Below are 27,981 nucleotides of genomic sequence, written 5' to 3'. Positions count from 1 at the left end.
GTGTCTTCAGTTTGCCAGACACTACTGGAACTTCAAATGGGATCGGGTTCTATGGTCAGATGAAACCAAAATGGAGCTTTTTGGCAATAAACACCAGAGCTGATTTTGGCACACAGAGAGGTAACCATATGGAAAAGAGAGCAGTGTATAGTGAAGCACACAGAAATATTGCTATAAAGGAAATAAAGGGCAATATACATTCCAAGCTATGAAACATGACAAGGAGTGGTTTGTTTTCATGTTTTAATCAAAGTTGAAGCAGACCAAGACTGGTTGTACAGCAGCTGAACACTAAAAATACATTTTTGGTTCTGTGCTGCAAAAGTTAGCCTGGGACTCATAAATCTCTACATCATGTTTGTCAGATTTATACCCCCCCCAAAAAAACAAAACAAAAAAAAAAACAACCTGCGCTGAGGAAATAAGAAGAAAGTGAGAATGGCTTATAAATGAATAGCAAGGTTATGCAAAAATAAAAAAGGGGGAAATGAGGGCACAGATCTTTTGAATTTGTTAGCGGTCCATTGCTTCTACTCAATACTTTCAACACATTAACTTGTATCCATATTTTTAGATATAAAATCATTTAAAAAAATGAACCAAAAGGATAAATCACTATCCTGCCAATCAGTGCTATAGAAAACAGCAATGGCAGTTCGCTGGGATGATTTCCTATACATATAAAGATACTTTCTACCACCATAGTACTCAAGATGCTGCATTGGGTGGTTTAAACCTGATCTCAACCACAAAAGGGCATATAAAATAAAGAGGAAAAAAAAAACAGCACAACAGTTGCTGACTGAAGTCAGAGGATATGTTTCTCTGATTATTATACAAATGTTTTCACATAAGTTCATTCTTACGAGGTTTAGCATGGACAAAAAAAAACAAAAAAAAAACAAATGCATAACCATTGGAAAGAACAAAACTTTTCATCCATCAGTGTCCATATACAACAAGACATTCCCTTGTCATGCTGATTGATTCCTAAAAGGGTTGTGCATTATAATGATGAGGGCCAAAAACAGTGTAAAACTAACAGTATAACTTTAGATCATTTTAAACAAACACTGACCAAAGCGTGCATATATATATATATATATATATATATATATATATATATATATATATATATATATATATATATATATTATATATATTTTATATATATATATATATATATATATAAAAAGCTGGTGGGTAATATGCATAGCACTGACGAGGCAAACTGCAGAATGCTTAAAGCATAAAAATGAGTGTGAACTGGGTAAAAGACTTCTAAAACTTGCGGGAGAGAGGTCTCCTTGTGTAAACGGAGTCTGTTTAGTTAGGAGCCAAAAGATGTCCCACTGTCAAACCAGCAGAATAACCTCAGCAACACAGGCTACTAAAAACGAAATGTGAATCTCTGAAGAAAGCCGAACCCTTTGAATGACTGGACCTCGAGAGGCAGTGTGAGAGAGGTGTTCCAAGAGCTTCACAGTCAGGAAGAGAGTTCGTCTACAAGAGAGTTCGTCTACATTCTAGTCATTTCACGAACAAGTTTGCTCTGTCTGCACGTCAGTGATGATAGCTTTACCCTATTTTCAGATTAGCCTTTTAAACGCCGCATACAAGTGCAGGGGTGTTTCTGAGAAAGGGGAGTGAGGTGAAGGGGTAGGGGGTGGACACACTTTGTGAGAAAGCTTGCATAAGGCATGAGTTCCGCCGGTATCACAGGCACCTGAGAAATGCACATGTAAACTGAAGAACCCATCAAAATGGAGTGAAACTTGGTTTGCACATCCAAAACAAATTAATATGAAATTAAATATTAGTGACAAGTGTGCGTGTGATAAATGTAGCAATGGCTTTGATTTGACGGAGGGGTGGGGGAGGACAGAAAAAGCAAAACATTCCTTCACTTCTGTAGTCTCTCCACCAACACATCAAAATACCAAGTGAGAAAACACTAATCGTAAAATATGATCGAGCAACTCATCAGCTCTTTTAGGAATACATAACCTGAATTTCTAAATGCCTTTTCATGACACAGAGTGGTTAAATAGTTACAAAGACTGAGTAATAAAAAGAATTCTGTAGAAAACTGAAAAGGGAAAGAAAAAAAAAAAGGAAAAAAAATCATATGTAAAAGAGAGACGATTAAAATCTGTTTTAATTTCCTTTCCCTCGAATGTTGCCATTTTTCAAAATTAATTATTGCTTCCTTATTATAACCTTTTTGAACCTACACATATATGGATGCATTTGAGACCAACACTGTCCTCAGCTGTTGGATGTCTGATTTTCAGCGGCCATGTTTGCTTTCTTTCTCCTCTTCATCAGCAGTGGATTGGAGGAGTCCTCAATGGTCTTGATTTTGATCTGCTCGTAGTCCACCCTCATGGTGGCCAAGGCACTAGTCATTTCCTCCTGTGGTGAACGGCAATGCAGTGAGCCAAAATTACATATACAAGAAAAAAACAACAGGGTAAAACTGTATACTTAAGTGTTCTGATCATTCTCAAAAACAAAATGGAAACAATCAAATAATTCTATGATACGTAAATAATAAGCCTTTTCTCACAACTGAGCTCAAAGCACTTTGGTACACCAGGGCCAATTCAAATACTTCTGAAGATACTCCATGAAGATACTAATACGTGAAGAGAGTCCATGAAGATACTAATATGTGGAGACACTCCGTCAAGCGCCACAACTGTTATATACTGTCTGTATAAGGGGAAAGAAAAAATAATAATTCACCTTGACTTCCTCCCAGACATCTTTCTCTTCTTTCAGAACACGGCTGGTGTGCAAAGGGGTCTGTGGCACTTCCATCGACTGCTGCGTCACCACAGGCACAAATCCACACAAGTTACTTCATGTAGTCCAATAATTACATAGGACAAATCTGCAATAGTTTGCACACAAATGTCCTTACATTGATCCAGGGATGGTTCATAAACTCTGATATGGTTATCCTCATTGAGGGCTCTGTCTTTAGCAACCTCTTGATGAGATGCTTGGCTTGAAAAAAAAACAACAACCCACAATTAGCAAGAAATTTATTGTGATGATTAAAAGGGTAACAATATTCAAAACAGATACGTCAGCATGCCTTACAGCAGACATTTAAGAATAACATGAGAAAGAATACCTTCTTCTGAGACTTCGGACCATTCGGGATTGGGAAACTCGTATTGTCCCATGCGGATCCTCTTCTTCATCCCAGGTGATATGGCCAGTCCATGATTGGAATAGAAAGGTGGGTAGCCACAGAGCCTGAGAAATTCAAAAGGTGCAAAATCATTAAAATGGACACTGTGGCTCCTGATTAGTCCATTCACGGGTCTTCAAATCAAGATCCAACTGGAAATCAAAGGAAATGTTTGGAAGACAGGCTATGGGGCAGAGTCACTTACAGAATATACATGATGACACCCAAAGACCACATATCACAGGACTTGTCATACTTTTCTGGACCAAGCACCTCAGGGGCTACAACATGAAAACATAGCAGTTACATTTAAAAATGAGAGGATACAAGTAACACACACAAAGTAGAATGAAAAGCATGGAAAACACACACTGCTTTAATGTGAGATCTTGGAGACCATGAACCTTACCGACGTAATAGGGAGTGTAACATGGGGTGGTCAGCGAATTAAGTGTGGTCGTCTCTTTGGCAAACCCAAAGTCTGTGAGCTTGAGGACAGCGTTGGGTCTTTTTGATGTATACAAGAGGTTTTCTGGCTGAAAAACCAAGGAAAGGAATATAAACTGATGTCCAACATGCAGACTGTTCGGCTGAACTGCCGGTTAGAGGGATTAAAGTTCACACCTTGACGTCTCTGTGTGCTATATTGATGGAGTGCAGGAACAGGATGGCTTCTCCAATACTCTTCATGATATCTGAAGCCTCTGTAATGAATTAAGAGGAAAAAACATCAATAACCGTGTTTCAGGACTAGTAGTAGAGGTGGATTTAAAAAAAGAAAACATGCCGTACCTCTCTCAGTGAATGCCTGGTCCCCTCGGTCCTGAATCCGACTGAAAAGCTCCCCGCCATCCATACTGCAACAAACCAGCAACAAAAAAAAAATTAACTTTTTTTTTTTTTTTTTTTTTTAAATCAACCACATAACATATATACTGTACATTATACAACAATTTCGTTCCGACCACGCAATCTGAAAAGCGTTCAAGCTGTGAAGTTATATCTGATAAGGCCGGTTTTTTTTTTTGTTTTGTTTTTTTTTTTAACACGAATCTGCATCATTGTGTTGTTGGGAGGAGGGGGACCAGGGGGGACATAACTGGGACCAGTGAAAGATGTTATAGTTAAGCATAGTTAAGCATGTTAACATAGTTAAGCATGTAATATGCTTAGTTCATGTTTCAACTGTCCCTTGAGGAAGTAAATGAATAGAAATACAATTTTTCATGCATACATTGCTGCTAAAATGTGAACCAATGCAATACCAATTCATTCCCTCGTTAGTTTGTATTAAAAAAGGAAAACCTGTGTCATATTTACAAAGGAAGTTTCTACCCAGTTTGGAACAACTACATGTTCAATTTGTAAAGTGACGCAGTGTTCAGAGAATATAATGTCACTCTGCCTCTTTCTACCAAACATAACTATATTAGCTGATACTGGAGCCAGCTAATGAAGCTTTCCAGCTACAACCAAAATGTAAAATGCTACATATCTGTCCTTCTACAAATACTGTGCACAGTTACTTTGTTCCAGACCAACAAAAAATTGCTGATATAAAAACTACATCTTTTAAACAATTGTTGTAGTTTCTCTGCTTATTAAGTTTTTTTTTTTTTTTTTTTTTTACCTTGTATACAAGTGTATAGAAGCCTGTGTGATAGAACATCACACAGAATGTCATTTCATGGTCATGATGTTATTCACAAGAACACTGCCTCTAATCTTAATTATAGCATATACATCTGTCAAATAGGTTCATCTGGCTCCTGCTAGAGCTGTATTAGGAATGTCCCGATGATCAGACACCCCAGGGAAATCCAGGACCTGCTGGAGAGATTATATCACACAGCTGGTTTGACAACATGTGGGGATCTTCCAGGAGAAGCTGTGGCCATGGATAGAGAAGTCTGAACTGACCTTCTCAGCCACTCAACACCAACAGGAAAAAAAAGTAAAAAGAATGAAAAAAGGAGGCCAAATATAAAATGATGACTATACACATACAAAGTTAATTGGAGATTTTGAATTTCTGTTTCTTCTATGAAGAGGGCTGTATGATGTTTTAGCATGTTTTGTCCACAGGGTGCATTAACTCAACAGAAAACATGTTTTGTTGTTGGGGTTTTTTTCTTCTTCTTCTTCTTCTTCTTCTAGAAGAAAGAATCTGGCTGCATGCTACTTCTAAGGCCAGTAATTAAGTTGTCCATAACCTAGCAGACTAGTAAAGCCCTAAAACTCATAGACCTGCCTCTTACTGTTAATAGGGGAAATAATATAGTTGAACTATGCTCTTGACCTTCCTTTCAAAGAACTGTTCAAAGCAGACAAGAAAACCCAGGTAAGCTCTGCAGATAAAATCTGGCACACACCAATGGGTGTGTTTTCCTGTGCAACACTTATCCTCATCTTTATTCATTGTGGTTTTCAGATGCATAAACCACTCAACAGTGTTAGCCCAGGGGTGGTTGGGTGGGCTGCCCTTCTTGGAAGCCTGCCAGTTAAGAAGAAATGAATGAGGTCATCAAGTCTCCAAAGTTCATTGACAAATAGAGACAGAAATAAATGACACAACATGTAGCAAGATGACTAACGAATATCAGACCGAGTAACTTGCAAGATGCTGCAGTAAAAATGACCAAATTTATAAATTTAATAAAATGTAGAAATGTAAATTTGCCTACTGCCTATAAACTAATTTTATTTTACAAAGTAAGATGATTCATTGAGGGATTGCTACTTTTATCGCTAATGCAATAAAGATAGCCCTGAATATAGCCTTCAAACGAATTAAACGCCTCAGCAGTATTGTAGTGAAGATATATCCTTGATGACCTTTGCAATGTAAGTCTCGTTTTCTCCACCAGTATCCTTTAAAACAGGCAGTTTCAGAAGAAATCATCATTTAGCCGACACAACGAAAGAAATGTATAATATGTGGATACGGATACACTTTGCTAAAACCTCACAAAAAAAAACCCCTGAACAAACCACATGTCACTACTTTCAGTAGTAACTTAAATCTTTTTAGTCAGCTAGCATATTAAACAGAAAAGAGAGAAAAGCTCATGGGTAACATTAAATATAAATGTTAATTATTGAAAGTCTATAAAACATTCATTTTCATTCTCTCTCTCATGTGTGTGTGTGAAAAAATAAAGTACCTAATCACTAGTACTATCACCTTATACATGTGAAAATATAAGTACCTCTTCAGAAATTGTTGCTTTTTTGACAGTTTTACATGCAAACATTTGATCATCTTTGAAACAGTGCCTATTAATAAAGTTGATACACTCAAACAAAACCAGAAGGAAAATGAGCCTTTTCAATCATTTATTCAACAGAAATATCAACAGATGTGATATTCTTCTGTGGAAAAAAGTACATACACCCTTGGCCTCAGAAGCTAGTATTGCCCACTTTAGCAGAAATAACTTCTTGTAGGCTTATAGCATAACTGTCCACCAGTCTCTCACATCGGCTTGCTGGAATTTTTGTCCACTCTTCCATAAAACATTCTTTCAGTTGCAAGAAGTTTTAAGGTTTTCTTGCATGTACTATTTGCTGAATTCACTGGGACGGCCAGTCCTGGACTCGTGGGCAGTCGTTTGAAATCTGTGCCACTTGTAGATGATTTTTCTTACAGTGGAATGATGTATTTCAAATTATTTGCAGATCTTTTTAAATCCCTTGCCAGACTCCGGCATCCACAACTTTTTTTTATGAAAGCCTTACATAACTCTTAAGATCTTGGCATGATGACTCACACACACCTCAATAACAAAGGGAACACAAGACACTAGATATGAGAGAAGTATAAATAAGACAGGTTCCACCTGCACTCCCTAAGCAGGTTCTAATTACTGGCACCCAATCTTCAACACCTGAGATTTTATATATTAGGGCTGGGTATTGTCACCAATTTGGCATTTCGATTCGATTCTTATTTAAATGATTTTGATTCTGTTCAATATCGATTAGTTATCAATATTTCATTTAAAATGTTAGTTTTGCAGACATGGAATATATATTTTAATATAAATGCTGGTAACTGAAACCCTCCTACTTTGCTATATTACTCAAATACACATTTACTTTAACAACTGGGCCCACATGATTATGTTTAATTACTTTTTACTTTTACTTTGAGCAACAAACATTGTAACAAGAAATCATAAATGTGCATACAATGGACACAAGGTAAGCACAAACTGCACAATAATGTAAAAAATATATATATAAAAACATTGTGCAACTGTGAAACTCATTAACAAATTGAAAATGTTTAAGAAATAAAAACCGTTTTCAAAATTCAAAGTGTGAAAGATGGCGGCATCTCAGGACAAGAGGCGAACTACAGATCATATTCACATCTTCTCAAGTAAAGCGCGCGCATTAAGAATCGACATATTAATGTGTGGTGGTTACTTCCATAAATACTTATGCAAGCAAGTTATTTCAGTTTTTATTTTTCCTAAAAAATATTTCCCAACACCCCTAAATATAATACCCGTCATAATGTGGGTTATCCACCTCAAAACAATCAAATCAAAACAAGTCATGGACCCCATAGCTCTGCTTCATGGACCCTCGGACCCCACATTGAGAACAACTGCCTAATACTATGACATCAATGGTGGCACAGGATAGAAATAAAGATGGCTAGAAGTGGACCAGTATCACCATATCAGCCTATAAAATGCGACAGTGATCTCAATCAAGCTTACTGTGCTCCTGACTAAATCTCTCAAAGACCGATACGGACACTGAGAGCCAAAAAGCATCTAATTAACCAGGAAAAACAGCATCGCTCACAAAACTAGTAGGCCCCTTCACCTCTCATCCGGAGAAATTATCAGATGAAAGGACCCCAACACTGCATCCAAATATTAGTTGAATGATTTTAAACTTAAAAAGTAAAACGTCTCCAAGGGGCTGAGTTTTCACCCTGACCTATTATATATTACAAATATATTACTTTTAATATTAGTCACAATGTATATGAAAGCTTTTGTCTGCAATTTATGAAGGGTGCCAAAACTTCAGTATATTTTGGACATTTCCTTGCTCAGAAATGCCTCCTAAAACTGGTAACTCAAGAAATCAGGTCTGAAACTGGGCACCCACATGCTACACCTACAGTCTCTTGGGCATGTGCCTATATTTTGTCTGTATCAAAGAGACAGAATGAATATAAAGTGGTGCGCACACAACATTTTTGACCACATTTTTTAAGTAAATTTCCACATCAAAGGTTTTATGATTCTATTATAGCAAGCTCACAGAGGAAATGTGTGTAAGCACTAAAAAGATAATGTTTGCAGTTTCCATTTCTACCTGTGTGCTGCTTGACTCCTTTGACCTGCACATTCTGTTCCTGTCATACCTCGTGAGTTTGGTTTCTTGTAATCTTTTTGAAGCTGTAATAGATGGCTTCATGGAAGCCTGTGAAAAACCACTGAGGGGTAATCATCTATGTTCGTTTTTTTTGTTACATTTTTGCCATGTCGTACAAACGGTTAAAAGATGCAGCACATGCCTTTTAACCACATGTGCCACATCCGTCAATTTCACATGAAGAAAAAAAATCTCAGTAACCTTCAGATTACTCTGTCTACAGTAATATTACTAGAGTTCTCAATAAATTAAAAAAAAATAAAAATTACTATGAAACTGACAGAGTACCTCGAATATATGAAATGTAAGCAAAAAGCCAAAAAAGAAAGCTAAAGAGTCAATTCACGCGAGCAGCTTTTGCATCGGGGTTTCCAGTTCTGCTTGTTCCCTTTGAACTGGGTTTGCATTATCAGTAAATTTATGATGAATCAGCCATATAATGACAAGCCTCTGGAGTGGGGTAACCACAGAACTCCCACAAAGGGGGAGGACCCGTCAACCCAACGGTCAATCCCCCATAGCGCAAGGATGTCTGGTGATGATGCATCATCGCTCTGCGGGAGAATATCCTTCGTACACGCTTCATGTTGCGAAATGTGTGACATTAAGTAACTGGCGTTACTCTAAGAAGAAAACTCCGATCACCTCAAAAAACACTCTGGAAATGATTGGGAATGCTGAAGGGACACTAACTGCATCAAAACCCTACTGAATGTGTCATCAAGAACAGTGTGTAAAAGCTGGTTCTCAAAATCAGAATCTAAACAAAAGAGTGAGGATTTTTAGACTAATACATAACAGGTTAAAGCTAATAAAAACGTTGCGATTTAGTAACTCTCTATCAAGGAATAATTAAGGAAGTTGGGAACCGAAAGTCAACTGGATGCATTTTTCATTCTCCACATTAAACGCTGAACGGACGATGCAACACTAACACAAATGCTTATTCTGCATTGATTTCTTCTAGAAATGCTCACATTATCGTGCAACCGCAAACTACCCGAGAGAGAGAGAGAGAGAGAGAGAGAGAGAGAGAGAGAGAGAGAGAGAGAGAGAGAGAGAGCGAGCGAGCGAACAACTTTATTTCATTTTATTTTTTAACTGCAGACTAAACTCAAATGGAGAAGTCTAATGAGATGCTGGCTCTCGCTCTCGGTCCCAAAGATTTCCAAGGGAATGGATAAGGGAGGGAACCATGCATCACAACCATTGTGTAGTCCTTCAAACAATGAGTACAGTGTCTAGACATGACCGGACTTGGGAGAAAATACCTGTCATTGGAACTGTATAGAAGGTAAACCGAAGACTTAATAAAGCGTGATGCTTCCCTTCTCTAGTGGGAAAATAAACAAAAAGTGTCAAAACATTTGTGGAAAGTAAGGCGATACTGAAAAAAACTACAATACGCCTCAGCGTACAAGAGTCTAGAAAGGTCATATTTATAAAAATATATTTATAAAAGGGGGGGGGGGGGGTGGGTGGGGTGAGACAGGTACAGCTTGTGAGAATTTTGTGTTCATTGCATTTAAAAGCTCATTATATGTGCAGGTTATGAAGTCTGCAATTCGTAGGCACTAGGGAAAACTGCAGTACTATCAAACATCACTGCAGAAAAGATGCGGGGAAGGGAAAGAAAATACAACAAACATGAAAGATAACCCCCCTTTTTTTGGTCGAATCAGAAATAGGATGTTTCACAATAACATACTGAATTTAAAGCTTCGCACGGTTTCAAGAAAACACCACTTCACGTCTCGTGTACGTCACCGTTCAAAAGTTTGCAGGCTAACATGGATCGATTCGTGGCGCTTCAGAGCATGTGAAACAAGCGTACGTGACAAATTAATCTTGTTTGTTGTGTGTACTATATGGAGAAGAGGTCACGCTCTCAGGAAACATGCGTTTCTATATGCTAAAACTGAGGGGGCCTGTTTTTTCCCCTACCTCACTTATGCTAACAGCAGTTCCAGATCATGCATTTACTATAAATCGGTGGTTATAAACATCTGCTAGTACTTGTTTTACGCAGACAGCACAGTGAAACCTCCTGACAGCAACATGGCACCAGAGATGAGTTGGTTCAGAATTGATAATCAGGTACCTAAATGATTCAATAATAGAAAAATTACTTTACTGCTTGCAATAGGAGATGAAAGTGGCTTGCAGTCATTAGGCACTGCACAGTGGAGGAATAGAGCACTGAGCGGGAAGACCACGCTGAATCAATATCAGCGGTGTGCCAGTCAAGAACGCACTCAAATTTCGTTATTGTGGACTCTCAAGCAGGCGCACTTTGGGTTGGGGGATGCACGTCTTCAGCGCATTCACTCATTGCGATAGAGACACAGGTAAGACTGTGGCAGACATATGACTCACCACTCCATGACGATGAGTAAGCACTTGCGGCCCTGGTATAGGTTCTCGTATACATCAATGATACGCACGATGTGAGTACAGGGTGATGCTCGCCAGTGCAACTCTACCTCACGCCTGGCTTTGGGACAGTCCTGCAGCATCTACAGAAGAGAGGAAATCAATCATTTAACAAGTGTGCTGACATTAACTGCAAACACAATAGCAAATGTGGCAAGTGGTAGACATTTTCCTTATAAAGTGCTGCTGGATAGCAAACGTGTGCATTCAGTTCGCAGATGGTGGAAGTGACTGTTCATATGATACATCAGTTATGTGACTAGAAAAGAAAGTGAGAAACTGGCTAGCCAAGTTTGCTAGGTTACAGTAGAAAGTGTTAATGAATTCTAAAAGAAATGCATAATTTCAAGCAAAAATTCAATGTGATTAAGCATCACATGTGTAAAGCACAATGCATTTTGCACTTGAACCGTGGTAAGCTTAGGAGCTCTCAGTCTTTGCCTGGTCAATTACATTTAAAAATTATTATTTTTAAATGTCAGAAAAAATGTGTGGCTAAGACTAAATGTAAATGTGCAGAAGACTGTGTGGGTAAAATGTACAGTTGCTCGGTAACAAATCCCAGACACAAAGCTCCCAAAATCTGGCACACAGCATTCAAATAATTAACAATAAACCATTCACACCACTGAAATAAATAATAAATAACAATAAAAGAGCATTCAGGCCATTGAATCATGCATCACTGTAATATTAATTTGGAGCGGTTAGAACCTTTAAGCAAACTTCTGAAGCAAGTTTCGATTTTAGTGTGGACTAATATGGAAAAACTGATCTCTTGAACGACATTCAGATGATATGTAGTTTTGGCTCCCCCTCTTGGACACCTCTCATCATTACACCACGCACTTGGCCACCGTGGCCTGGCTTAGAAAATGTCCACAACTGCTACAGTGACACGTTTCCTTTATTAGCGCCCTTTTATAATTAAATCAGGAAAGGCGGGGTAGCACACAAGGAGAAGTGAAACTCTGTACAACCCTGAGCTAACAAGCATTTCAAAAGGTTTCATGGCAAACTACAATTATGGGATTTAGGTGCCCCCCCACACTGTACCCAGTCTGTTTTCACTTATGGATTGGTTATATCTGGTCAAGCTTGAAATCTGCTTGAATCTGTGTGCAGTTCGAGAAACTGATTTCATGTCTGGTCATCTGGTGTTCGGCGTCGAGTGTATTTAGGCGTGGCCCTGCACCGTTTATGAAAGTGATCCAGTCTCACACAGCAATGTGACTGGATGAACTTGCCAGGTTACTTCCCATTTGAAGTTTCACAATGGTTCGACAATTGACAAAATCAAACAGTGCTCTGAAACCTAATTTAACTATGATTCATATAGCAGTCATGATGAAAATGCAAATTCAATGCCCAGGAAGGTCAAACACAGGCTGCTTGAACTCACTTGAATAACTCTGAGACAAAATGTCTAGAAGACAGCATCTTTAATGTTCTTTTAGTTTATTCTATATATATATATATATATATATATATATATATATATATATATATATATATATATATATATATATAGTAGATTTAGTAATGCTCTCTTGTAGGGTTGTCACGGTACCAAAATTTCAGTAGTCGGTACCAATACACAAAAACATGCTAATTAAACAACACACTATTTTATTAACAAAGTTAAATATCAACATAAAAACGTATTTTTAAAAATACCATTCTGTACTTCAAGTTTATCACTATTAAAGCTGCTAGAGTTATCCAGGGTTAGGAACATCTGGTACCGTCAACTTTTTTTTTTTTAGTACCGACTTTTGACAACCCTACTTTCTTGCTAATATGCTGGACAAGAGGTATGGGACACCTTCACGAAGCCACTGTTTCCAAGCAATTGTCCTTCAGAATATCATGAACACAAAAACATTTCCGAAACGATGAGACATATTAGCCGCTTGAGGGCTATGAAGAAGTCTGTAACTAATAATGCAACAAACATAATTAAAAGCTGTTGCAAAACATTTTAAAGTCAAACACAAAGCTGCAGAGAAGAGCTACTCACTACCTTTTTAAATACTGTTTTAATCAAAAGAACAGGGTTCAGGTCACTGAATTAATTTTATTTAATGGAAAAATGAGAGTAAAGAGATTAGTACAGCAGTATTCAGCATCACTGCACTATTACATTGTTTATAGCTCAAATAAGAGGATGAGGCTATAAACTACAGCGATAAAGCTGTAAGTAATTTTTGCCAACTTCCTGTTCTCCATTCACAACTTCTCAATTTGATATGCTTTGTTTAGACTTTTTTTGGGTCACAAAAATCATGCACTACTACACTATACAGTCAAAGCCAAGATACCCAGAGAGTAAATTCTACATTTTATGTGCTTTTTATTGAGAAAGGTTTAAGACCTCCACAATACTTCATCCATGAGAAGCATTTGGAAGTGTTTGTCATGCTGAAGGATCACTCAGAGGATAGCCGAAAACCAAAGGGGAAAAGTAGAGATGTGACAAATAGTGATGCATGAAAATTAATATTCTTGGTTCGAACCAAATTCAATAAAAACACGCTAAAAAAACAAACAAAACAAACACTTTTAAAGGTGGTCTTATTTTATATAGCGCAGACAATGCAATAATAAGATTTTTATTCGACTACGAAAACAGAAGTTGAGACCTTAGTAGTGGATATCAGTGCATACACTGATGCATGCTACCGGTTCGTCACAACCATGTTTGTGGGCGGAAATCAATTTAAACTAGAGACGCACCGATACTACATTTCTCAGCCAATACTGATAACCGATTATTCAGAGAAATATCGGCCGACATGATACCGATACTTCTGCCTTTTACGCCTTCTTTTAAATTAAGGATAATTAATTCCACAATTCTGAAGGAAATGCACATTAAAAACTTTATTCTCTCCATTTCAACAAGTTGTTTCACAGTAACTGGTCTCATAAACAGAACACACATTACGCTACTTCTTTCTCACAAGTTCAACTCCAAAAGTTTAACACATCGTTCTCGTTAAGATCAACGCAGCAAAGGCTCGAACTCAGTGGATACAAAACAGTCCTTGTAAACATGGCCTTTGATGAAGTGTAAGTATGAATGTAAATGGAACACAGACATGGTGCTAATCAGGAAGGGAAGGCTGAGCTGGCAATAACTTGCCCACATGAAGTCCAAGGCTGCCAGATTAGACGCGGTTTACTGTAAACTATTACTGATGCAAATGTGTCAAATTACAACTACCTTACCAAGAGCATTTCATTCATCTGAATGCAGTTACAACAGCTTCACTGCAACAGATCTGATACTATATCTACTTCCCATTATGTTTGATGCGATTTGTAAATAATGTAATTTTAATAAGCACTATGGAACTTTTTTTTTCAGCTTTTTCTTTAAGTTTTGGCAGTTTTTCCTTTTTTTTGGCAGGTGGATGTTTGGTGCATCCTAATAAGATTTCTCCAAAGACATATTTGCAGTATGTGGTTTTATAGCAAACATTTTAAACAAAAGATTATTAGAAAAGCATAAAGTTTAACATTTTATTAACTGTACAGTTTTCAGTGATCATACATATTTAGTACATTTCAGCTAAAGATGTGCCTTTATCATGGTGATATAAAAAAGCACAAAACATACCAACAAATATTTGCATATTTATGAAACATGCGATGCACCTCCAACTTGGGCTGACCTGAACACCATTTTACAGGCTATCCATATCTGTTAGTGTTTCTAAATACTTGTTCTTAGAACAACAAAAAAAATTCCCATAATTACCCATAATTCTAAACGTTTGTTGCTGCAATTCAAAATATAACCAGTAGGTGTCAACTATGTATTAATATTGAATATCAGCCATGTACATGAACCAGGACGGCAACTAATTATTTTCATAAGCGATTCAATCGCCTGATAATTTTTCAATTAAAATCGTTATTTTCGGATAAAAACATTCCAATAACATTTTTTCGTTTATTTAAAATAAAATCCACATACATAATTATATATATATATATATATATATATATATATATATATATATATATATATATATATATATATATATACACATATACATACATACACACATATACACATACATATATACACACACACAAAATAGTATTTATGGAGGCACAAAAAACACTGGTAATTGAACTAGTCCTAAATTAATAATAAAATCTCCCCGTCACTGCATCTTGTGGTCTCTGTTACTCACTGCCTTTAGAGATTGTTTTACTTCGATCGTACCATTTTAATTAGACATTACAGATCTTACTTGCGCTACACGGTTTACTACACTGTTTATCACAGCGTCTACATTGTGAGTGAGGAGCAACACGGCCTCGTTCCTAATACATCACTTACAGATTGCTCCCGTTATAATAAACAACAGAAGTTATACTGCAAGCACGCAAATACAGTATAATAATGACAATAAACTTGATTTAAACTGAACCCATTAAGCAACGTGCACCAGTTTCCCCAATTCCTTGCACACAGTGGAGCATTTTGGACATAAGCATAAGTTTGTGCTCGTGCATCACTGTCGTGCTTCCGTGCTACACAAGCTCCGCTTTGTAAAGATTGCAGGTTACAATCTTCTACACTTGATTACGCCTCTGTCTTGATGGTGGCTGAGGTTATGCTGGGCATAAAAGGTAATGTTGACTGGGTTTTCTGCTAAAGCTAGCAGCATTACGTCGCGTTACATGCATATGACATGTGCCATCGTCTAGGAAGCAGCTTATACTTTTGGTTAGTAAAAAAATGCTTGTGTTCCATTAGAGACGATACTACCCTTTACCCCATACACTAGACGACAGCATACATAGTGCAGTGTTCGTGTATATTATTGTCATTTGGGATACAACTTTGGTCTGTAATCTCCGATGTGTGTTTTCAGAACAGAAGTAACGCAATGAGTAAACGCACCCCGTGCCACGCACAGACCAGCTAATCGATAATGAGTTCCGTTGACAACGATTTCCATAATCGATTATTATCAATTAGTTGTTGCAGCTATAATATGAAATAATACCAAGACTATTCTTTCATCATCACACAAACAGAAAGCCAATAACTCAAACATTACACCTGTATGCTATCCATTTCATACGCCAATAGCTTGCTTTTTTTTTTTAAAGCAATAATACATCTGATTTGGTATCAAACATATCTTATACATCATAAAGAACATTTTTTTTAAAATCAGATTCAGGGATACACATTGACAGACTCAGGCTTGATGCTGTCTTCAATCAAGTTTATAAAGTAGCACGTGATTTAGGTCACATGACAGTTTACCTGCCAGTTATCTGTGTTTGGGTGAACCTGAAGACTCCTAAGTGGAACATGTCGTACACTATACAGGCTGGTGAACCCAATATTTCCTTGCCTATGTAGAGCATTTATATAAAGGGAGTAGGAAGTTAAAGATGAAGAATGTGAATACTAAACAGGGAAATGAACACCGATGTAATCAGAGCATGTGAGCGGAGCGAAGTGCTGATCATTCCATAGGAGTGAAGAGCACCTTTCTTAAGTTCCTGCTCCGCTCGCTCAGGCTGCTTGCTCAACCCAAACTGCACTTTGTGACATGCTGAAACAAAATAGCAAATGAACTTAAAAAAGCGTTCGCAGAACATGAGTGGAGTGTTCGCTGGGGTCATGAATGACTGAGCAGAGTGTGAACACAGAGCAGAATATTGAGTGGAGCATCGCCCCGCATCGCTCACACGCTCTGGATGTAATGAATGACTGCCAGGATACCGTTTTAATCTACAGTATATAATGCAACAAAGGCATGTGAGGCAGTGGGGGTGTGGTCTAGTGTCAGTTACAGAAGTAGAAGCGGAGTATGTGGCAGTGGAGGTGTGGTCGAGCATCCCTGCTTCCACAGCATTATAATCATTTTGTGATTTCATTTGTGAAATAATCCTAAATTGTTCTATTTGAAACTTCTGCATATACTCACTCATCATGCATTTATACAGGGCCATCCAAAAAGTCAGGAACCAATGAGAGTAAAGGGGGGCTCTCACACTGGGAGTTTAGTCTGAAATAGAGCATGAAAAATCGGTAATGTGAAAGCTGAATAAGTGCATCATCCGGGTACTTGAAGTGCACGACTTGTTGTAATTTTCAGTGTGAACACGCTACTCACACTTTATACTACAAAATGGTGTAGAATACAGCATAAGACTGCAATTTGGGATGCACTTTATATACCTTGTGTAGGCTACCTATATACTTAATTTTATATTCGTTATTTATATCATATGCTCTACATGTTGAGGTTTTGAGTGTAAAGGTGAACGTCACCATAAAACACAAAAATCTTACAAGGGACCACCAGGTTACAGCAACTACACGAACATCAGGAAAGCTAACTGAATTAGTAATGTAAAGTGGGCGGGGTTAAGAGGCTGAGGTAAATCCGTTGCCGATAGCTTGGCCGGCTAAGGCATGATGGAGATCACAGGTTTTCCAATGCTGTGACAACTGTTTTCTTGTTTAAACCTTTAACAAGTTAATTTATTCAGGCATTGTTAAACAAGTCCTGCTTAACTAGGATTTAATACTTACAAAGAGCTAACCCGCTGCCTTCCGCCATGTTTTTTTCTGAGCTCTTTCGCACTAGTCCCGTTGCATTATGCGATTTTTGACAATCCTAGTTTCCATCGTTTACATATTGCAAAATCTCGCCGGAAGCAGTACGCCATCCGGGTATTTATCACCTACTGTTTCTCGCCTACTGAGAATTTGGACATACTCCCCCTCTGGTGTTCTGCTTCTCGTCTACTGTGTAGTAGGGTACTGCATGATTTCTGACGCAGCACCCAACATGTGTGAATCGGCATTTGTTCAACACATTCCCATTGGTTCCTGACTTTTCAGACACCTTGCAGACTCGTGCATTATTTTATTTTACATTTAAAAAAATATCCACCTTCACTTTACATTACCTTCAATAAGCATTCATGTTTGTACATTCAGTACAGTAGGAAGTACTTGTAAGCAAGCCTTTACCATAATAAGAAAGTGCTCATCTGCTGGTGCACGCACAAAGGCTTGGTATACTACACCACGCAGCTATTCATGACAGGCAGTGGAAAGAATCTCATAGCGCTGGCCTTCACAGGGAATCTCTCTCTGAATCGCCAACATAGTGGACTCGGGATTCCTCTCCATGCCCACCAGTGTGGAAGCTCTGTCCAGCAGGGGGGTGCTCATCTAAACTGAAATCAACCCGAAAGCATTCACTCACTGTTAATGAAATCTTCAGGTTTCTCAAACCTTTCATTCTGTTCATGAAAATCTCAAGCTCAGATGCATACCATCATCAGGTAGTCTGACAGGTACTTTCCACCCTTGCTGTTTTTTCACTTCAGCGTGTACTTGGCGACCCACAACTTCAGATGATTTGCTGAATGGAACTTCACCCTTCAAACGATCAAGAAATCTTCATCACATTTGTGTTCTCATGACATGCATGAACCATGGAGTCGTTCTGCCTACTCACAGCAGACATAGTGAACCCTGACGGTGATGCGCTCTAGCTAATTTATACCACCGATTGAGAACAAAACAAGTTGCACAACTCTGTTACGATAATGACTGACCCCACAGTCTAAAGAAAAAATAAAAGCGTGAGGATGAGTAAAGAATGATTGGTTTATTGTGTCAATCAGACGTTACACAACATTAAATCTAACACGGCATTAAATACAGCTAATTTCCTGTAAACACACAGTAATAGCCACAACATCCTTTGTTAGTGCAATGTTTTGCTCTATAGGAACACTAAAGTGCACCTGCTCTTGGGTTGTTACAGTGCCAAGGTTACTCACAGTGTATGATCAGACAACTAAATCACTGCTGAATTGTTCAAAATACACTTTAGATAGATTTCAATCGTTTGCCCTGGCTTAGCTTGCAACGGTTCCTTACAACCACTCTCTCTTTCAGCTTCTAACATGATTTTATAGAAAAGTCATTCTTCAAATATACCTTTGTAAATTCCTATATAGATTAGACTACTTTTTCATTGAGTGGAAGGATAAATCATCACCAGAGTACATCTGTGAATCCATCATGTCAGGAACCTTTCACGTACTATGTGAGCATGTGTCTGGAAAGATTACTCTGTATTTGATATGTTTAGGTGGTTTAGTATGTTCACCTCCAGGGTGGGGGGAGGGGGATCAGTTCCCGCCCCTTTCATGTTCTGCCTGTGCTTCGGGGGTTTCCTCCGGGTACTCCGGTTTCCTTTCCCAGTCCAAAGACCTGCATTGTAAGCAGATCAGCATCTCTAAATTGTGCAGTATGTATGAGAATGATGAGAGAGAGAGAGTGTGTGTGTGTGTGTGTGTGTGTGTGTGTGTGTGTGTGTGTGAGAGGGAGAAGAGAGATTGTGCCCTGCGATGGGTTGGCACCCCACCAAGGGTGTCTCCTGTCTTGTGCCCAGAGTTCCCTGGGATAGGCTACAGGTTCCCCACAACCCAGTGTAGGATAAGTCGCACAGAAAATGGATGGTTAGTTGGCTGGATGTTCCCTTTTGGTTTTTGTTAGATATACAAGGAAGCGCTTTGCACACAAATTTCAGAATAATTTTTATCATGTATTTACTCGATTAATATCATACCATACAAAAAGGCATACAATAGTGCTTAAGTGTGCGATTTGGGATGCACTACAGGTAACCATACAGTGAAAATTTAAAACCATAAAACCCCTAATCTGCTCTAGGACACCATAATAATAATGGATTATAAATAGGCCTGTGGGTTTTACAGAGGAAGAGAGCTCTTCGGTTATACATTTCTTCTGTTTGTTGTTCAGCTGCTCATCAGTTAAACACTGCAGTGAGTGGGTGCATGCCTTCCGAACAACTGCATCACAGGAAGGTCACAGAGTCCTTGCGCACATGCTTGTATCAGCAGGCTTGGGCAGTAACTGAGTACATGTATCTGCGTTACGTAATCAGGATACATTTTGTAAAAAATGGGAATACTATTAGAATTAATTTTTGTTCATTTAAAAGCCAAGAAATTTTTGCTTTTGACATAATATAGACAGCTGCTTGATTATAGTTCTGGTTCTCTCTTGCCAGTCGTGACTCACATGCGCAAATAAACTTTGCACAAAATTATCTTATTAGGAATGAACAACTTGTTCGCTGAAACGCTTTTGTTAGGGTGACCATACGTCCTCATTTTCAGACCTTAAAAACGCGTCCAGCTGGGATTTCAAAATTTGATAAAATGTCTGGCTTTTAGTTTCAGCTTTAGTTTCATTGTGATGTGCTTATGGTCTAACACTGCATCATGTGTGCGCATGTTCGCATTGCTTTAACCGCTCTCTGTAATTCCCGCCTTCTCACACACCAACTGCTCGATTATAAAAGACTTGCAGTAACTACTTCCTGACTCTCAACCATTAGCCTACTCTCAGCAAACACGCGAAGGTGAAGTGTTGTTGTATACGGCGTCAAACAGCTGCTTGACAATAGCAGTAAATAATGTCGAACAATGCCCACCGCCATATAAGGTCATTTTTAATTTCATGTTATCACATTCGTATTACATGGCCATTCAAATGTGTAAAGGATGGAAGATACTCTAATATTTTATTTTATTCCATGGACATTCAATGGAATGTACGATCCATTTCTGTGATGATAATAGTGCTAATAGTGTGTCTTTTTCAGTTTATTAAAGTCTGCATTCATAGTAAGACTGTTTTGAACACTATTAAGACAAAAAGGTGCCCTCTTTTTGGAAACCAGAATATGGTCACCCTAACTTTTGTGATGTAATGTTACCCACGCCAGGGACAGTGATCTTTTATTCATTCATTCATTCATTTATTTATTTATTTTCTTAAAACAAATCCAAACATTGAACATGTTTTTAAGCTCTAAAATAGCATTTTAGATCATATTGCTTTTCTCTTGACTTTATTTACATATTTGAACTTGAGGTAATAAAAAATATAGATTACATTCATATAGAGGGTGTGTACGTGAGGTCACGGTAGCCAGTACTCACCGCGGCCAGAATGTTTATTGGTGTTCTTGTCACTTTAATTTATCCGACAAATCCTGCCTTGAAATAGGACCAAGTGTCAAGGTTTTTGTATGCCTTCAGGCTTTGCTTAGTGTATTTCCCCGGCGTCCAAATCAGGTACGTATAAATGTCGGGAAAACTGATTATGGCCACATGCCAATGTCAACGTCTTGAGCAAATTGTAAGGGTCACTGTCGAGTCCAACTGCCTTTAATTTAAGCTGATATTCATTAGCCAAAATGGGATTTTCACAACTTCCCCTATTAAAACCAGCCATTTTGCTGGATGTTTTGCCACTCAGTCTGGCCGAGGGGGCGTGTACCAGTGGGAAAGTGACATCAATGTATACCCTCTATTGTGATACTTGGATTACGTTACTGATTATATTTTTGTATATTTTTTTTAAATGACTGAAGTGTTAAGAGATCAGATATCTAATAAAGCTAGCAGGGATTTTTTACTGATGGCAGTGAGAGAGAGTAAGGCAGGTGGCATGACTCGAGCTGGAATGTGAAGTTGGAGGCACATGTGATGTGGCGTGAGAGACAGAACTGGCAGAAAGCCACCACCTATGAATCGCATGGCGTCGTCTAAGAGGAGGGCTCTTTCCCAGAGGAAACTAAAACTCTGAAATGCTGCCAAATAACGACTAACAAAATAATACACCCTCCTGTCACCAGTATTTACAGACAAAAATTCTGGGAAAAACTCTGATAACGCATTTGCACAGAGAGCTACAAATATTAGCTGCATGTGTAATGTTAGACAAAGCTTTATAAAAACAGACAACTTGGGGCACTTAGAGAATCTGAATCAGAGTGAAATTGATACTTTTGGTTCATTTGTTGCTTGGTTTTGTTTCTCATGGAACAAATAATTACTAACTAAAATAAACAACAACAAAAAAATAAAAACCACATTGCCTGAGGGACTGTAGACTGAAGGCATACTCAAAAGCTCTATCACGCATTGGTCAGAAATAAAACATTACAAAGGCACGGAGAACACAGAGCTGGGACTCAAACGACTAGATAATTATATAAACAACTAGCTTAAGACATTTTGTGTACCACATCCACCCTCTATTCATTTGTTTGCTGGTCCAAGGTCCAGGATTGTATGTTGTATTAAAGTTTAGCAATGGGGTGTCAAACTCAAATTCTGCCCTGGTCACATTAGTGTTTTTGAGCCCATAATGTAAAGATTATTCCTTTTGTACCATATCTATTCGATCAATTAAAACAATTAAAATAAGCTCTGAAATTAGAATATGATGTTTCTAGGTAAAAGACGGGCAACAGAAGTGATTCAATTGTAGGCCCTATTAGGCCTATTAGATATTGTTTTACAAATATTGAAAACATGCAATTTAACACAAATAGCTAAAAGTAAAGGACATTAAGAACACAGACTTACAGTGCCCTCCACAAATATTGGCACTCTTGGTAAATATGACCAAAGAAGGCTGTGAAAAATTGCCTATTTATTAACCTTTTGATTATTTGTTTAAAAAAAATAATAATTCACAAAAATACTCTGCTCTCACGGAGATCAAATAATTGCAAACAAAACCGGTTCACATATAAAAATAAATAAATAAAAAACTTTGTTAAATATTCTATGTTTCTTTGCTCAGAACATACATGCCCTTAGTCTACCAACTCTTTTGTATTTTTCTAACATATCTGGAGCTTAGGCCTCTCCTCTGGGTGATATATTCCAGGATTTGGATTCAATAACTCAATCAGACTAAAGGCAAAACACCTGATGTGTTTCTGAACCTTTTTTAAATGCGAGGCGGACTTGCATGAAATGGAACATGAAATGTGAGACATGAGCCTTGCACTACAGCTCTGCTTTGAATTCTAGATTAATTGTTTTAGGTACTACAGGCCATTATTAACGGGCCAGTATTAATATTTAGAACGTAGCGTGGACTGAATGAAGTGAGACAGCAGGCTGCGTTTGGCATGTGGCCTGTGAGTTTGACAGGTGGTTTACAAGCACTCTTGAAAAGGGGGGGGGACGACACAAAGTGCTGCCCATAGCCTAAAATAAAAGTTTGGCTCACTTCCTGCAGTTGGGTCGATTAAGAATCAAATTGTTTGCAGTGATGTGGTTCACTTGGAACCAGACCTAGACCACCATGCTCTGGTGGTTCGTACCATGGCATGATTGCTAAGTTCTTGTCTCCCCAAATGAACCACACCAAGGGAGAAAATGCACCAGAGATCCAATCAGACTAAACACTGCATTTGTGAAAGGAGCCTTAGAATCTAACATAACGTGAACAATTCAATAAGATTTGTGTAAAAAAAATAAAATAAATAAAATTAAAAAAAAATTGTTGTATCCATAGCCCTGTTGGCCACTCTTGGTACTCTATAGGGCCAAAAGTTTGTGGACACATGACCCTTACACCCATGTGTGTTTTTTTCCCCCCAATTTAGTGCCATGACATTTGAACAGAAATGCTTTTGTATGCTGTAGTATTGCAATTTCCCTTCCCTGGAACTAAGAGGCATAAACATGTTCCAGCATGACAATGCCCCGTGCACAAAGTGAGGTTCATGATGACATGCTTTGCCAAGGCTGGAGTGGAAGAACTTGACCTCAACCCCACTGAACGGCTTTGGGACGAACCGAAACGCAGAATGTGCACTGGGCCTCCTCGCCCAAAATCAGTGAATGATCCACAAAACCCCGTTCCAAAATCTAGTGGACAACCTTCCTAGAAGTGTCGAGGGTATTAGAACTCGAAAGTGAGACTAAATCTGGACATACGAATGTGACTGTCAGGTGTCCACAAACTTGTGGCCATACAGCGTATCTGATATTGGCTAGAATCAGGAACAAGGAAATTATATTTTTGTTGTCAATGTTAGTTCAATAAGCCAACATATTGGCACATCGTCCGTGTGCAGCTATAGTTATTTCATTTTATTTCAAAATAAAGCTAAAAAGTTAAGACTTATGAAGTGCAACACTCTAAACCCAAACTATCCACTATAACAGTCATTATATCACAAGAACTGGCAAAAACTGGTCAATTTAGTCTCTCACATAGAGTAAAATATTGACTTACTAACCAAACTGACAGCAAACATCTATGAGGTGGGTTATTAACATACAGACACACATGATCAAACCAGATGCAGTACCATCCTAACCCCTGTAGATTATTACAAAATATAAAAAGCAGCTCTTTTGGCCTGAAATGCCAGCAAATCTGCAGACAATCTCTGCCCATCTGCTGCCCGAGCCCCTTCAGGCAGCCCGTCATGCACTCAGTGGGAGGACAGCAGATGTGGCCCATTCACCTTCCAGAGGCTCAGCACAAAGAAGCCCTTCGATGATTTCACAAAAGAAGCAGGGTGAGGGGCTTCAGGAGAACGGAGGAGGGGGAGACGCTACATATTCCACCTGCTTCTGTTTAGCAAGGTTGGAGACTACAGGCTGGAGTGAGTGTGCTAAACTTCTTGATCTGGTTGTATACCTCCGGGTGTTAAAATCCTCCCTGTAGCTGATCAGTGTCTACGCAAGTGTGCATTCCACTGATAGAGCTGTAGTTCAGAACATTGTCCATGTTAAAGCAAATGTTTAAGCTGGTGTCTTGATTAAATTAAAGACATCTATTAGCCAAATTAAGACTGAACCATTGGCAACTAAAGATGCCTGTAACTAAGGAAACCTTATCAGTATTACAGACTAATATTAATTAATTCTCCTTCCACTGTTCAAAAAGTGATAGTGTAATGACTAATGTTTTTGAGCCAATTAGAAAAACTGTAGAAAACCATCCATCAATAGGGAGTCTTTAGCTTTAGCAGAGACATTAGGAGTAGGCTTATTTGCTGAGATGATGCAGCATTTTTCATCCCACACAAACACAGGGAACACAATGTAAAAATGCCAGCACAGTGCTGAACTGTTCTGGACTGAGAGAACTCCTGTGATGGGAGGGCAGTTTCTGGTCTAACATTTAAGCAGGGTTTTAGAATGCTCCAGAAATACAATCCCTCTTCCTAGCGTTTCACCAAGCATGTGTGCAGCACTAGGGTAATGCCCCTCGCTGCACATCCATCAACAAGCAGATGAAAAGACACGCAAACTATGTAATGCAACTCGAGTTAGCGTTGCAAGGTGACAGTATTTACTTTACAACATAATCCACGCTTCATAATCACTCAAGGATATGAATTAAATAAATCCTTGTAAGGTGGATTGATTTTTTTTTATTTATATTAACTACTATGTAACAACTCATATATAAGGGCTTGTATGGCAGATGCTCCACATAATCCAATCAATAAAGAAAAAAAATTTAATGATGCGTTTAGCAAAAAAAAAAAAAAAAATTTAAAAAATTATTATGTAACATTAAAGGACGGAATCTTGTGTTTTCCCGAAACAGTAGTGCCTTCAGGACAGAGGAGTTTCAGTTTCTCAGTCACCTGACAAGCTGTATTCCCCGGTCCCCCCTTCATCTCATCAGCTTCAAGAGAGAGAATACAGGAGAGAGTGGTGAGAGAATAACTACATATCCCGTAAGCAAGAACAGGAACTGACTTGTATCATGGACATTCCACAATAATAAATGTAACTACATTTACGGCATTTGGCAGACGCCCTTATCCAGAGCGACTTACATTTATCTCATTTATACATCTGAGTAGTTGAGGGTTAAGGGCCTTGCACAAGGGCCCAGCAGTGACAGCTTGGCAGTCCTGGGATTTGAACTCACGAGCTTCCGATCAGTAGTACAACATCTTAACCAGTGAGCTACCACTGCCCTATAACTATTTAAAAAAAAAAAAAAAAAAAAGTGTTGACTTTTTTTTAAAAACGGCGATCACTGGAAAACTCATTACATGCTGCTATATGAAAATAATCCAGGAAATGTTTCCAGGAACCCATCGTCTGTGGTCAGGAAGAGGCTTTCACCTCCGGATCTCACAGCTAAAAGCACATATAGCGTAGCTGACTATATTTCATCATAACAGCATTACTCATCCTAACGACTGAAACAGTCTGCCCCCCGACAACTTGAAAATTCAGTTCAATTATAAAATTCAATTATTATTTTAGCATGGTAATACGAGTTTCCATTGCAGGCAATACACACTCGGTTCTTGATTTGAAAGCAGACTACTACAGAAATCTATTAGAAAGTAGTCAGGACTGTTGGGGGAAATTATCATTTCAACCAATAGATTTATCTCACATAAGTGAAACTAGCAGGCACACGGTGGCTTAGTGGTTAGCACGTTCGCCTCACACCTCCAGGGTCAGGGGTACGCATGTTTGCATGTTCTCCCCGTGCTGCAGGGGTTTCCTCCGGATACTCCGGTTTCCTCCCCAAGTCCAAAAGACATGCATGGTAGGCTGATTGGCATGTCCTGCGATGGATTGGCACCCCGTCCAGGGTGTACCCCGCCCTGTGCCTGATGCTCCCTAGGATAGGCTCCAGGTTTCCCCGTGACCCTGAAGAAGGATAAGCGGTATAGAAGATGGATGGATGGATGGATAAATGAAACTAGTAAGAAAAAAAAATTTATTAAAAAAAAAAGGTAATTGTGAAGAAATTAAATGCAGTGTACTCTTACACATCACTATATAAAGACACCAAGTAAATTTGTTGCATGATAAACAATAAAAAACAAAAGTGGTCCATATCAGCCAAACTGATATGGTTTATACTTTGGTAATAGCAGTTAAATAGAGGTTTATTGGAATAGCTCAATTGGCTGTTTATGGAAGCTTAATGAACGCAGGCCTGGAGGAATTACGAACACATCCAGCAGATGTCCTTCGACACAAAGAGAACGCAGACAGGATGAAGACAAAGTCTGTCAAACGGTTTCACTGTGACTAAGCTGCTACACGGCAGACCACGCAGAATGACGACTTCCCACACTCACTGTTTTTTCCACAGCTGATTAGACTTTGCTTTACAAACGCTGAGGCATGACGAGTGGATCCCCTCCCCTCCCCCAGTCAAGTCATCAGATGACACGGAACTGTCGAACGGAGCCAAGCCAAAGATAGTGACCATTATTAAGAAAGCTCTTCCTCGTTGGCAGAGTCATTTGATTCCCATTGGGGTTTTTCCCACCTGTCATGTTGTCCAAAGATAGGAAAGTCCTCAAAGGGTGTGAGCTAATCACCTCATCGGGAAAAAAAGCAGTGCATCTACACTGTAAATGATTTAACTAATCTAATAGCAACATTCATTTTAGCAAATATAAATAAGCCGTAAATTGTATCTGCGTGTGCGCTGCCATATTTTCCATGGAAGATAAAGCTGAACAAACAAACTGTTCATATTAACCAAAACGGAGGAATTTCAGAGTGGTGGAGTAAGAGTTTTGTCAGGATGGCCAAGAGAGAGATCATTGGTTAGGGTTATGTTCATTTATACAGCTTTCATTTAAAACACAAAATACCCCACTCACAAAGATGACAAAAGACTATGTGATGTGCTGTTTGAAATGTTGTAAAATTAAACTTTAACTCCTGCTTCCTCATAGAAACTAGTCCTCATAGAGTAGTTCTGAGCAGTTCCCTTTTCTATTCTCAAAGCATTCTTTCACTTTTTTTTTTAAAAGCCGTTTTCAGTTCCTAAAAGAGGATTTTTCGTTTTAAGGGCAACTAGCATGTGAAGTTAGCAGAATGAGTTAGTAGATTTGTTTAAAAAAAAAAATAAAAAAAAAAAAAAAGTAAAAAAATTTAAGTTACAGACCACCTTTTTAAAATGCATGTCATTCATTTTTATTATAAAAATCTTTATTTATTTAGCACCTTTTCGAGTCCCACATCTCACTGCCTTTAACAGAAAATAACTGCAATGTAAAAACTGTTCTGATTGAGATTTTAACTTATTCCTCCTG

At 38.4% G+C, this 27,981-nt stretch overlaps 1 protein-coding gene across 3 annotated transcripts in view; it reads right to left on the bottom strand.

Annotated features, from left to right (window-relative positions):
* Positions 1 to 229: 229 nt before the first annotated feature.
* mapkapk2a (MAPK activated protein kinase 2a) overlaps positions 230 to 27,981 on the bottom strand; it is a 44,308-nt gene continuing 16,556 nt past the window's right edge. For 2 of the 3 annotated variants that reach the window (XM_017450801.3, XM_017450803.3), the window contains exons 2-10: positions 10,979 to 11,118; positions 3,995 to 4,059; positions 3,827 to 3,906; positions 3,612 to 3,738; positions 3,408 to 3,483; positions 3,143 to 3,267; positions 2,927 to 3,012; positions 2,749 to 2,829; positions 230 to 2,415 (exon numbers count right to left, since the gene is read on the bottom strand). In XM_017450801.3, the coding sequence (XP_017306290.1) occupies positions 2,269 to 2,415; positions 2,749 to 2,829; positions 2,927 to 3,012; positions 3,143 to 3,267; positions 3,408 to 3,483; positions 3,612 to 3,738; positions 3,827 to 3,906; positions 3,995 to 4,059; positions 10,979 to 11,118 (927 nt within the window). In that variant the 3' untranslated portion in view covers positions 230 to 2,268. The remainder of the gene's footprint in view (positions 2,416 to 2,748; positions 2,830 to 2,926; positions 3,013 to 3,142; positions 3,268 to 3,407; positions 3,484 to 3,611; positions 3,739 to 3,826; positions 3,907 to 3,994; positions 4,060 to 10,978; positions 11,119 to 27,981) is intronic. The other variant, XM_017450802.3, reaches the window with a different exon arrangement.

The sequence above is a fragment of the Ictalurus punctatus genome, chromosome 21 (genome assembly GCF_001660625.3).
Source record: "Ictalurus punctatus breed USDA103 chromosome 21, Coco_2.0, whole genome shotgun sequence".
In the NCBI taxonomy this organism is placed as follows: Eukaryota; Metazoa; Chordata; class Actinopteri; order Siluriformes; family Ictaluridae; genus Ictalurus; species Ictalurus punctatus.
The sequence above is the reverse complement of the archived record's forward strand: the minus strand, read 5'-3'. Positions and strand labels throughout refer to the sequence as shown.